The following is a 12043-nucleotide window of genomic DNA, read 5'->3' as shown; positions in this document are numbered from 1 at the left end:
CCTCCAGGTGGGGCAGTGGCGGGTAGAGCTCTCTTCGCTTCAGTGGCTGCTGTGAGCCTCTGGTGCACCCTGCTGCAGCTAGAAGGGCTGTCACTAGCCACGGTTCCTCTGGCTCTCCTTCCCTCTCGGGGTGTCGGGCCCAGCTGGGTCTGTGTGCACACAGGAGGGATTTGGCTGCAAGACTCCCAGCCCATCCCGAGTAAATGTCTCCCTCAAACAGGCGTCGCCGGGTAGGGTAGTTCGGAGTGCTCTCCAGGGGATGAGGAGCAGGTTCATTGGATGCCAAACGTGTTTTACCGTATTGGGGGTGTGGGGATGGGGGAGGAGTGATCCCCCGTGCATTAAAAGGTTCCAGTTAAATCCTCTTAGAGGAGCTTTGCCTCAGCAAGTGGTAGGGAAGAAGGGCCATGTGCTGCTGTGGGTTTGGCATCCAGTGAACCTGCTCCTCATTGTAGGTAATGGAGCTAAATTGGCGTCGCTGGACTAGCCCTAGAACTGGGTTCAAGGCTGCTCTGCAGCATGTGCCGGCCAGAGGAGGCTTGGCCAGACAGGCAGAAATTAGAGCAGCTTCAGAGCTGTCGGAACCAGTCCAGTCCTCGGGATCAGTCAGAGGTAAGCTGCCCTGCCGATCCCCTTGTGCCCCCACCCCCCCAAGCCCAGTCGCTGGGGGTCAGGATGGTTTTTTAGAGGCGCTCTAGGGTTTGCAGTTGGGCCAGTGGCCCTGCGGAGCTGTGACCCACCTCTGTGGCTTAGATGCAAGACACTTAGCACACACCCGCCCCCCCCCCCTGTTTTCCAAGTGGCTGCTGATCTGAGGGGCTCCACTTGAGGAGACAAGGGGCTGATGCTCAGCCATGCCAGGGACCTGCAGGTCCCATTGACTTCAGCTGGGTTGGTGGGGCCAATTGAAAAGCAGGCGCAAGGCCCCTCGGGTTGGGCATTCGAGACCTGAGCTGCCCAAAACGATGAGGCAGGGCCCTCGTGTGCACAGAGGGGAGCACAACACCTATTGCTCTCACGTTTGTTGTCAGAATCACTAATGCTGTCATTTGCAACGCACCAGAAGGTGCTTGTGCAAGAGGGGCAGGATATTGGTACCTGGATGCCACGGTGATGGGCCCGTTGGAATGCCCGGACAGCTGTCGGTGGAGTGCCCCAGCAGAGCCCCCTGCGAGGCGTTATGCCTATGCTCACCTGTCTGCCTGCAGAATCGTCCTGTCTCCCGGCTTCCCCACTGGGTGCTGTCTGCTGAGCACGTTCCCTGCTGCAGGGGCCAGCCCGTGCTTGCAGGCCAGTCGACATCACTGTTGTTGTTGTGTATGTTGTGACTTTGGCGAGGTGAGGAGCAGAGAGCCGTACGCTGTGTTCCTGTGTGTGGTTACCTGTGGGACGAGGAAATGCTCCAGGGTGTCTGGAATGGGCAGCAGCCCAGTCAGGGAAGGGAGAGCTGAGGGAACAGGCCTGCGATCTGGCAGCGCGGAGCGTTAGCTCCTAGTTTAAAACCCACTAGCAAACGCTGCCGTCCTAGCTCCAGATGTTAGACACAGGGGGCCGGGTTCTTGCTTTCATCAATACCAGGTGCCTTGGGCCTGACTGGCAGAGGAGCTGAACACCAAAATTCAAGGAGCAGCTGTGCCCAAGAGCAGCCCTCAGCCCTGCTGCATTTTGGGGAGGAGGCGAGTTTTGGGGGCTCAGCTCCCTTACAGTTTGCAGGACAGGGATGTGAGTGCTGCACTTACTGGGGTGAGTGTCCCAGTGCTTGTGCAGCTGTTGAAACTGGGTGATGCACTAGCATTGGTAAGCAGGGAGGGCTTCTCCTGTCTAGCATACAGAGAACTCCAGAGTGCCATACGGGGGAGAATTCTACCCATCTGCATGGGAAGTGCCCCTAGGTTTTACTCTCTCTACTCCACCACAAAACCTTCCTATCCTCCTCCCCCGGTCATGGTGTTCCTGATTTGCATTCAGGGGATCCTCGATAGCTGTTGGGAGGGAGGGGTAGGGACCGTAAAGTTGTGACTTAAAGCAAAAGGGCATATAATGAGGAATTTTTCCCCATAAGAAGTAGTGTAAATAGGGGGGATAGGGACTGTGAGGGTGTAAATGTTGCCTGTGTGACCATTTAGACCCTAACGTTCCACCCACTCACTGGTCCAGACATTTAAAGCATTTTAAGCAACATTTAAGGAAATTATCCTAACCCAAAATACATTTTTAACTGTTTTTATCCCATGTGCTGCCTGAGACAGAGGAAAGCCGCAGAGGATTCTGGGAGGGTTCGCTAATGGTCCGTTTTCTGAACGACTGAAATGCTAGGAAGCTGATGCTGTGTTCCCCCACATTTCAATGTGATAAACGCGACACCACTTCTATCAGAGCAACTTTTATCGAGGATGGACTGTACTTAAATATACAAATATCTTGGCCTTCCGGCCATGCCCCTGTGCAAGGCCCCTGTGCTGTGAAGGTAAATGCCTTGCATTTCCTCTCCCCATCCAGAGCTCCACGCAGGAGATCGGAGAAGAGCTGGGAGATGGTGTGATCTACAGCATCTCCCTCCGGAAGGTGCAGCTCCACCACACGGCCAACAAGGGGCAGCGATGGCTTGGGGTAAGCAGGGCCCAGTCCCCCTTTGCCCTCCACGACCGCGGCTGTGCAGCTCCCCCTCCCTGGCTTGCTCTGCTTATGCCATCCAAGGCTGGCATTGTCCACTGGGGGAGGCCCTTGGGGTGTGGTGGTGCCAGCAGGTAGAAGGTGGGGGGGTAACGCACCCCAGCCAGAAGTTTCCATTGCCAGCTGCAGCGCCAGGGGAGGTGGGGTAGGAGGGGGTTGACTTCTCCCCTGATAGGCAGCTTCATGAAACGGCTTCATGCCTGGCCCCGGGGACAGGGGGAGCCGTATGGTTACTTGCACATCAGGAAGGAATTGGGGGTGAGGGATGCAAATTTGAGGCCCTATCCTGCAAAATTCCCATGGAAATCTGTGGGAATAGGGGACCTCAGCACTCCATGGGATCTGGTGCTTTGTTCCCTGGAGCAGATGAGTTCAGAGCGGCTCCTTCCCCTGATGAATAGCCTGGCTCAGAGGAAGCCAACAGCTGTTTTTTGTCCTCCTCCTAGGGACCCAGGCAGAGCCTCTTCCCTTCTCCAGAGCAGGCATGGGGCGGGGGCTGGGGGGTGGCAGACAAGCCCACAGGAATGCAACGTTGGGTATTATTGTTTCCGGCTGTCCAACTCCATCACATTCCAGTGGCAGAGTGGATGGGCAGCCCCTGCGTGGGTGTGCAGAGAGAAGAATCCCAGAGCCATGCAGGCTCCAGGCTTGGTTTTCCCTGCTGCCCATGGGTGGGTGTGTTTCATGCAAAGAGGTGAGGTGGAGCCCTGGAAGGAGCCAGTGGAAGGAAGAAGCAGCTGCGGCTGCAGGAGATATTTCCCTTCCTCTCCTACTATTTCGTCTTCTCCGACTCAGTTTCTTGAGCTGAGTTGAGCAGGTGTGGCCCATGCCTGGTGGGGAGCTGGTGGTTGCTACCTGGTAGATGCAGGGCTGCCAGCCCTTCTGCCTGCTTCAGCAGGGATAGTAGATATCAGGGATGTGGGAGTAGCAAGTTGGAGCCACTTGGGCACCTCCCTACTGGGACATCTCTGCCAGTAGAGAATAGGGGTGCTCTGGGAGCCAGGAATGCCCCATTTCTAACACAGGCACTGATGCCCTCTATAGCCTTGGGTGAGTCACTTGACTGCTCCAGGCCTTAGTTTCCCTGCTGTGAAACTGGGGGTAATCCCTGCACTCCAGGAGCATCATGACAAAGCTTTAGCTGGACCTGCCTGCACGTGTGTGCCAGTCCAGTTCTGATGCTGTCCTTCCGTGAGTGACAGCTCCCAGGGGTCGCTAACCCACGCACAGCTCTTGCAAATGGCTGTGTGCTGAGCAGGGTCTCCTTACATGGAGCTTTGAGTGTCCAGGTTAGAGGCAGACACAAGGCCCCTACAAAGGGTCTTGGTCCTCCATCATCACCCCATCTGTGCTTCCCGTCTGTGGAGCCCATGCTTGTGATCACAGTTAATGGCGCCAACCCATGGCAGGAGTGTCGCTCTCCTAGGGGAAGCTGCTGAGGCGTTACTGGACTCAATGTTCCATCCACACCCAGGAAGCAGCCGCGCCCCCCACCCCCACCCAGAAGCCATGGGCCTGTGTCCCTTGGGGCTTGGCTTCCCCAGCTCTGCACTTATGTTCCTGTCTCTTTCCTCGGCTAATGCTGTCAATCACCCCCCACACCTCCAGTTTGAGAACGAGTCGGCCTTGAACCTCTATGAGACATGTAAAGTGCGGACGATAAAAGCCGGGACCCTGGAGAAGCTGGTGGAGTATCTGGTCTCAGCCTTCAAGGGTAATGACTCCACCTACATCACCATCTTCTTGTGCACATACCGGGCCTTCGCCACCACCAAGCAAGTGCTAGACCTGCTGCTGAACAGGTGATGCTGCCCTCCCTCCCTGGGGTACCCCTGGGAGTGGAGATGTGTGCCGCATGCTTTGGTCTGTCCTATGCACCCACCCCCCAATGGTCCCCACATGAGATTCATGTGGTTCTCTCTCGTCCATGCCCCTGTAGCACTGGTTCATGCCTTGTTCTGGCCATGGCTGAGCTTTCCGGTTCACTGCTGCCCCTTTGGAGGGGTTGCCTCTACTCTTATGGTGGAAGTGAGTCGTTTCTACTCCAGCCTCAAAAGTCCCTCTGGGCTGGGTTGTCTCCTCTCGGGCAGACTGAGTAGGGTGGCTCTGAGCCTGGCCAGGGGCTTTTCAGCCGCGCTAGTCTCAGGCATGGAACAGCCCTCACATCTGTCCAACCCCAGTTAGAGCCAGGAGCTGCGCGTGGAGAACTACAGCCTGTGTCCTTCCCTCAGCCTGGCTGTGCTCAGGTCCATCCATACCCATGGGAGATGGAGCAGGTTGCAGCCAGCGGTGTGTGGAAAGCCAGGCCCAGGGAGCTGGTTTCTCCAGAGACTTGGGTGCCCCAACCTTGTGTCCTTTCTAACGCTGTTGGCTGTAATTGGAGCTGTGTCGCACCCTCCCCCTCCATAGGCAGCAGCTCAGTGTGTCCCCAGCGTGGTGTGTTTGCCAGGAGGCCAGAGCGATGGGGGCGGTGGTTAGCAAGCGTGAGCACCAAGGAGCACGTGCTCTCCCCAGATTGTCTGGGCACAGCACTGGGGGAGGTGGCCTTACAGGGGGTGTGTAGCTCAGACACTGCTCTGTGCCTGCGCTGTCTCCCACGCCCTTCCCAAAGGGCCGGCCCAGCCCAACGAGTCAGGAAAACACCCAGAACCACCTCGGCTACATCCCGGCCTTCCGAGGTCACAGCCAGGGCAATCCCACCCACACCCTCGTTCTGATCGCGGCCAGGGCCCGTGGCCTGCTGTCTCCCATACCGCACCTGGTTAGTTGAAATACACATCTGGGGGAGAGAGAGGAGGGTTCCTCCCCCCCAGTTATTGGTTTATGCCTGAGAGAAGACGGGAGAAGCTCCCAGGAGATGGCCCATAGTGCCAAGAACACTGACTGGTTGGTGTTAAGGGCACCCCCGGAACTACCGCCTCCGGGAATACAATCCAGGCTCAGCCCTCTAGGGTGTCGCGGCCAGTGGGACTACTTGGGGTGGGGCATACGGGTGGACATAGTGCCCCTCAGCCCTTCCCTGACAGCAAGATCGTATCAGAGGGGCTTGGCCTCGCTATGGTGAATAGTGTAGCTGGAGTTGACGTCCCTTAGATGGAGTTGCCACAGGGTCTCTCTTGGGAAGTTCGACAGGGGAAACTCTTCTGCTGACTTCCCTTCTTGTTCCGGTGGAGTACCAGAGTGCTCAGCAGTTGATTTAGTGGGTCTTTACTAGACAGCTAAACCAACCCTCGGGGGATTGGTTGCGTTGATCTCCTGGTAGACAGGCGCAGACCTGCCCTGACACTGGAGCAGTCTTGTGGAAAAGTAGGTAGCTTTTGTCTGCCAGATGCAACTTCTCTTTGCCTGTGTGGGTGTACGTGGGAAAGGGCAACCTGTCGTGGCTGCTCAGGGTAGTTGTCCCTGTGCATGTGGGACATGTGCCAGGTCCTGTGATCTACACAGTTTGCAACCCAGGCTCTGAGCCACGGTTCCCTTTATTTTTTTTCCATCCACTTGTGGAATAAATCTTATGTGCACTGAGGCATGTGCAGATGTGCACCACTCATAGAAACACACGCTGCTGGCTGGGGGCATTCTTCTGATCAGCAGGGCAGCATTTAAAGGGCTCTTGGGTGGCCAGCCAAGTGCACAGCTTTCAGGGGGCACTGGTCCTAGCCGCAGGCAACCCTGAGTGTCCACGGTGGGTACTAGGTACCCTGAGAGGCAGTGGGCAGGAGTGGGTGGATCCAGGTGTTTTTGGAACCCTGGCCTGACCAAAATAAGCCCCCAAACTCCAGGAAGGGGGTAGCGCCTGTTTGACTGCAGAGCACGATGTGCTGGGAAGAGATCTGGAGTGACAGATGCGCCCCCCCTGCTCCAGCAGGGGTCACTGTGGAGAGGCAACTGCCCAGGGGTGCGTGGTGTAACTGGCTTGTTGTTACCAGGTACGGCAAACTGCCCAGCCAGGTGAATGGGGACCATGCCAGGCACGCTGTGGATGAGAGACTGGAGCTGAAAAAGTAAGTGTGTGTCTGTTGCAGCAGGTCCCTGCTGAGCCCCAGGGCAGGGAGGGATGGGTCTGCCTGGCCCCTCTCCATGGAGCTCTCTTCTTGGATGAAACCCTCTTCAGGTGCCAGAGGCCCATCCCCTCTAGGCTGTCCACCTCTGCTGTGGATCTAGCATTAGGGGGATACAGGAAGGACACTGGGCTGAGATGGGCTTGGATCTAGTCCCAGGCTAGGAACTCTGCCTGGGTGGGTCTTGGAAAGAAGGCAGGAATAGAACCCAGGTTTTGTGAGTCCTAGTCTCCTGCTCTGACAACTAGGCCACATGTCTTCTCCTCTCAAGCTTCAATTTGTCCCATTTGCCGCTGTGATATCACGTGAGTGCTATCACAGGCATTAGCAGCTCAGCTGTTAGCACTTGGGCTGTCGGGCCCCTAAGCGTCCCTACATACGCTCTCATGGAAACTCCTGCACAGAGCTGTCACTTCCTGCCCGGTTTTAACAGCCAGTCTGTCCTCCTGCATCCCCCCAGCACCATCTCCTCCATCCTGGGCACCTGGCTGGACCAGTACTCTGAAGATTTCCGCAAGCCTCCAGATTTCGCCTGCCTCAAGCAGCTCATCTCCTACGTACGCCACAATATCCCTGGCTCAGACCTGGAGCGGAGAGCGCGCATCCTGCTGGCCCAGTTTCAGCAGCAGGAGCACAGCGAGGCAGAGCCCGAAGGTGAGGAGTGTGTCCTGCCTATCCCCCTCAGCACTAGGTGTGGTCTCTCTCCTGGACGTCCCCAGTGACTCCTGTGAGGGTCATCCACGGGGCCCTGGCGGGGAGGGAGGAGCGTTCATGCCCAGGCAGCTCCCAAGAGCCAAAAAAATGTCGTGCGGCCAAAGCCAAACGGGTCTGTTCCATTCCGCCCTCAACCGGGGAGCTCGGATTGCAAATAACCCTCACCCTGCCTGAATCCCTCCGCCTGGTGCTGGCTTTCCCCACGCTGTCACAGACACTATCTTGGCCTCCACCAGGCAGGGTTCTGGGAAGGGGAGCACATGGCTGTGTATGAGGGGGGAAGGGCTGTGAGGTGGGCAGGTCTGGCTGCAGGGTGGGGCGTTTCCCTTCGGGGCTTGCTGAGCAGTGGGGCTGTCCCTCAGTCGTGTCCTGTCTTTCTCAGCTGTGGACCACGCCAGCTGCACCTTCCGGCTAGTGGAGGAGAACGGGCTGGGGGATGGGAAGCCAGACTTCCTCACCTTCTCCCAGGAGACGGTGGCCGAGCAGTTCACGCTGATGGATGCTGTGAGTACTGGCTGCTGCTTGGGCACCGAGTGCTCTGCCCATGTGCCTGGTGCCCTCCCCACTTTCTGTCTGGGCCTGTCCTGCTCTCCCTCCCCTGCTGTTTTCTCCAGTGTGCTGGTTCCCGGTTCATTTGCCTAGTGAGACGCATCTCCAACCCCCTCTCTTCCAGGAGCTGTTTAAGAAAGTGGTGCCTTACCACTGCCTCGGTTGCATCTGGTCCCAGCGGGACAAGAAGGGCAAAGAGCACCTGGCGCCCACCATCCGCGCCACCGTCTCCCAGTTCAACAGAGTCACCAACTGCGTCATTGCAACGTGCCTTGGGGACCGCTCCCTCAAACCGCAGCAGAGAGCCAAAGTGGTGGAGCGGTGGATTGAAGTGGCTCGGGTAGGACTGTCCTCTGGGAAGTCGGCCTTTCCCCAGGGGGGTCTTTCTGGGAGGTCCCCAGCTGGGGCTTGCAGCAGGGTTGGAGCGTGCACTGGCTTGGGCCATGGGTTCTCATCCCTGCTCTGTGACCCTCGGGAACGACCTGTGCCTCAGTTTCCTTCTCTGTACAGTGGAGACAATGCTATCCATCGTGAAGCATTATGAATGGGGCTAGGACTAGTCACTAATAGCAGGAACTCCCTGCCCCTACTAGGCAATGAGATGGTCCCTCTAAGGAGCCCAAGGCTGAGATGGTGCATGGCAGAGGGAGACCCAAATGACCCCCCTCGTCATGGGGTTTGGGTCAGGGAGGCCCAGTTTAACCTCCCCACTGCCTTGGAGTTTTGATTCTGTAAAATGGGAACATGGCCAATGAGGGTCTGTAAAGCTGGAGTTGCCCGTTCTGCCCACGTGAAGGGAGAACCCCACCTGAGGGCCTAACCTTGGCCGAGACCTGCCTGGGAAAGGTTTGCAGGGAGGGGAGCCTGCGGAGGGGACTTGAGATGCTAAGGGGCCAGCTGCGCATCTGAGGTAAATCAGCATAGCTCTGGCTTCGGTGCTGCTGCACTGGTTTACACCAGCTGAGGAGCTGGTCCTAAATGTTGGCATGGCCAAAAGGGAAGCCAGTAACCATTGCCTGGCTGCCTTCTTTCCCCTCCCCTCAGGAGTGTCGAATCCTGAAGAATTTCTCCTCTCTCCGAGCCATCCTCTCCGCCCTGCAGTGTAACGCAGTTCACAGGCTGAAGAAGACCTGGGACGAGGTGTCGCGGTGAGTTTGACCCCATGATCCCATCACCACGGCAGGAGCCTTAGCGTAGTTTGGGGGTTCCCATGCAGGCTGCTCCCTTCTGTGCCCCAAGCTGTCCTGCTGACGGACTTGCCTTCCAGGGCTCCTGAGCTGTAGCTGAGCTGGTGGCACTGGGATCAGCTTACCAGCTCCAGCTCTGCCTCATGGCATCTGCCCCAAAGCCAGGCACCACTGTAAGACACTTTGCTTGTCTTATCAGCGGGAGCAAATTAAAGTAGCTCCCACATAAGGAATGCTGCTGATGCCTGCCCCAGTGGCACAGCAGCCCACGAGAGCGGAGCTCAGGTGGGTCTTTCCGCAGAGCACGACCAGCCTGGACAAGACTGTTTCATCTGGGCAGATTCCCAAGCCAGTGATGTCAGTAAATCCACAAGCAAAGGGGAAGAATGGCAGTTCTCCCAAGGCATGCTGGGAAAATCTGCAGTGCCCAAGAACAGACCTAGAGCACAAGTCGGTGTTTGGGGCTGTGGAACTTTGGAGAACAAGAAGGACTTGGGCAGCCTGGGGCTTAACGAAGATGGTTTTGGAAGGGCACTAGAGGTGGGCAAGAAGAGGGAAAGGCCACCCCGAACAGGGTGGAGAGAGAATGCCTTGTTTCGCCCCAAACAGGGAGAGCTTCCGCACCTTCCAGGAGCTGTCGGAAATCTTCTCAGATGAGAACAACCACTCGCTGAGCCGGGAGCTTCTCATTAAGGTATTGGGAGCTCAGAGTCTCTCTCGCAGGCTTGCTTCTGAACTGGGGGTGGGATGGGAATTTACCCTGGTATTGGAGAATTGCACCACGCTTATCTCCCCATTCCAATAATCCTGCGATGCTGTTGGCAGGGTCTGGGGCTCCCAGTCTGCAGCGAGCACATGTGGAGCAATGGGAACAGGCAGGGAAGCTTGTAGCAGCACACGCTGTGGGTTGTTAGAGGTCTTGCTTGGCTTTGAGTATCCCTGTGCCAAGAAACACGTGGAGAGGCAGGGGCATGGACGGACTTTGTGTGTGTGTGTGTGTGTGTGTGTGTTTTTAAATTCAAAATGGGGCTTCCCCCTGAAATAGTTGCATCTCCCATGTTGCAGAAAGCGACTTGGAACTGACTGGCCTGTTTCTGCTGTACAAAATGAAAAGGGAAAGTGGCAGGAGGTCTGTCAAATCCTCCTCACTTTGGACTGGCAGGCAGTGTTTAGAATACATGTGAGGAAACCAGTTTTCCACAGGCCATCTACACCCATTGGCTGATCTTCATTGGAACAACATCCCCTGAGGGTCTGGCCCAGAACTTGCATCCGGGCTGTTTCCCTTTAACCCTGGAAGGGGCAGAGCGAGGTGAATGGCTGTTGCTGAGCAGTGCTCTGTTCGGCTGCGCCCAGCTCTTGCAGCAAGGAAATCCCCAGTGAGGGCAGAAGATAAGCAGGGGAGAGGCTGGCCTGTGAGAGAGGTGTGTGAGCTGAGGGATTCCCTCCCCTTATCTCCTTGGAGCAGAGGGAAAGGAGCTCTGGCTGTGCAGGCCAAGAGATGAGCTTCTGGACCGCCTCCATGTGTGTGCACACTCATTCCTCTCATCTGAGCTTGTTGGCCAAGGCTGCCGCTCACATTGCTGCAGCCGCCCACGCCTGTTTGTGCTCATAAAGGAAGTAACCAGCCAGGCAGCCAACCCAACCCTGCCTCTGAAAATTGCTCTCCTGGGCCTGATTCGCATCTCTGTGGTACAAATTGCCCAGCCTGCAGCAGTGGGATGCTAGGGCGCAGTGCAGGGGTGGAGAGTATTGGTGCCCAGTGTGTATTGCCCACTGTTGAGTGTGGGTGTCTTTCTGCCTACACGTAGGAAGGGCTGAATGGTCCTGCAGGGAATGTGCCTGGCTGCCTCAGGCCACAAGCTCAGGCGCCAATGTAAGAGTGGTGTACGTAGGACGCTGTGTTCCAGGTGGCTGCTCTGCCCCAGAGGTGGCTGCATTTGCGCAGCCCTGCACATGCAAAGGGCCTGGCTGGGGTGCTAGTGATTTTTAGTGTGAGTAAGGAGTGCTCAAATTATATATCTGCTTTGGGTTAGAAACTGCTGTGGAAACGTCCATCTCCCCACCAGGGCGTTCGCGCAGACATTTCATCCCAGCCCTGCCTGAGTTTCTGCCTGTGAGAGCTGCCGGGCAGGGAATGTGACCTAGCCTGGGCTTGGCAAGCCCTGTCCGAATTCTCGCCCCGGGAGGCCCAATTGCAGCGATCAAGGACAGCCTCTAGCAGCTCACTAAGCCAGCCTGTCTCTCTCCCCCTGAATCCAGGAGGGGACATCCAAATTCGCCACCCTGGAGATCAACCCCAAGAGGGCCCAGAAGCGACAGCAGCAGCAGCGGGAGATGGTGAGTGATGCGTGGTGGGGGTCGCTCGCTCACAGCTCTGCAGCTGACCTGTGGGCAGGGCTCACCCCATCCCTCCTCCTTCCAGGGAGTGATGCAGGGAACCATTCCCTACCTGGGCACCTTCCTCACAGACCTGGTGATGCTGGATACTGCCATGAAGGATTTCCTCGACGTACGTACTCTCCCCTTCTCTGCCTGGCTCCCCTCACTGAGCCCAGGCAGTGTGTGTCTGAAAACAAAGGGCTGGATCCCCGCTTGGGGGGACCCCCCTGGCCTCCTACACAGGCTGCTAGACTGTGAGCTCCTACTGCCCCCTAGTGGGATACAGTGCCTCTGCCGGCTGCTCTGCAGGGTCTGCTGGGGGCAGAGTGGCTGCAGGGACCCTCCCTTCTGGGTTCACCGTAACCTTTGTTTGGTTTCTGCCTTTCAGGGGGGACTGATCAACTTCGAGAAGAGAAGGAAGGTGAGAGGCGTCCGCGTGCGGCCGAGCGTTCAGCCTGAGCATGGCTGGGCAGAAGGGAG

The 12043-nt window shown here is 57.2% G+C and overlaps 1 protein-coding gene across 2 annotated transcripts in view; it reads left to right on the top strand.

The window, feature by feature from the left end:
- RALGDS (ral guanine nucleotide dissociation stimulator) overlaps positions 1 to 12043 on the top strand; it is a 45317-nt gene that overhangs the window by 26320 nt on the left and 6954 nt on the right. For both annotated transcript variants that reach the window (XM_075015682.1, XM_075015681.1), the window contains exons 2-12: positions 2500 to 2610; positions 4282 to 4475; positions 6600 to 6674; positions 7192 to 7385; positions 7828 to 7949; positions 8119 to 8334; positions 9039 to 9142; positions 9791 to 9875; positions 11444 to 11521; positions 11607 to 11693; positions 11952 to 11984. In XM_075015682.1, the coding sequence (XP_074871783.1) occupies positions 2500 to 2610; positions 4282 to 4475; positions 6600 to 6674; positions 7192 to 7385; positions 7828 to 7949; positions 8119 to 8334; positions 9039 to 9142; positions 9791 to 9875; positions 11444 to 11521; positions 11607 to 11693; positions 11952 to 11984 (1299 nt within the window). The remainder of the gene's footprint in view (positions 1 to 2499; positions 2611 to 4281; positions 4476 to 6599; positions 6675 to 7191; positions 7386 to 7827; positions 7950 to 8118; positions 8335 to 9038; positions 9143 to 9790; positions 9876 to 11443; positions 11522 to 11606; positions 11694 to 11951; positions 11985 to 12043) is intronic.

The sequence above is a fragment of the Carettochelys insculpta genome, chromosome 21 (genome assembly GCF_033958435.1).
Source record: "Carettochelys insculpta isolate YL-2023 chromosome 21, ASM3395843v1, whole genome shotgun sequence".
Classification (NCBI taxonomy): Eukaryota; Metazoa; Chordata; order Testudines; family Carettochelyidae; genus Carettochelys; species Carettochelys insculpta.
The sequence above is the reverse complement of the archived record's forward strand: the minus strand, read 5'-3'. Positions and strand labels throughout refer to the sequence as shown.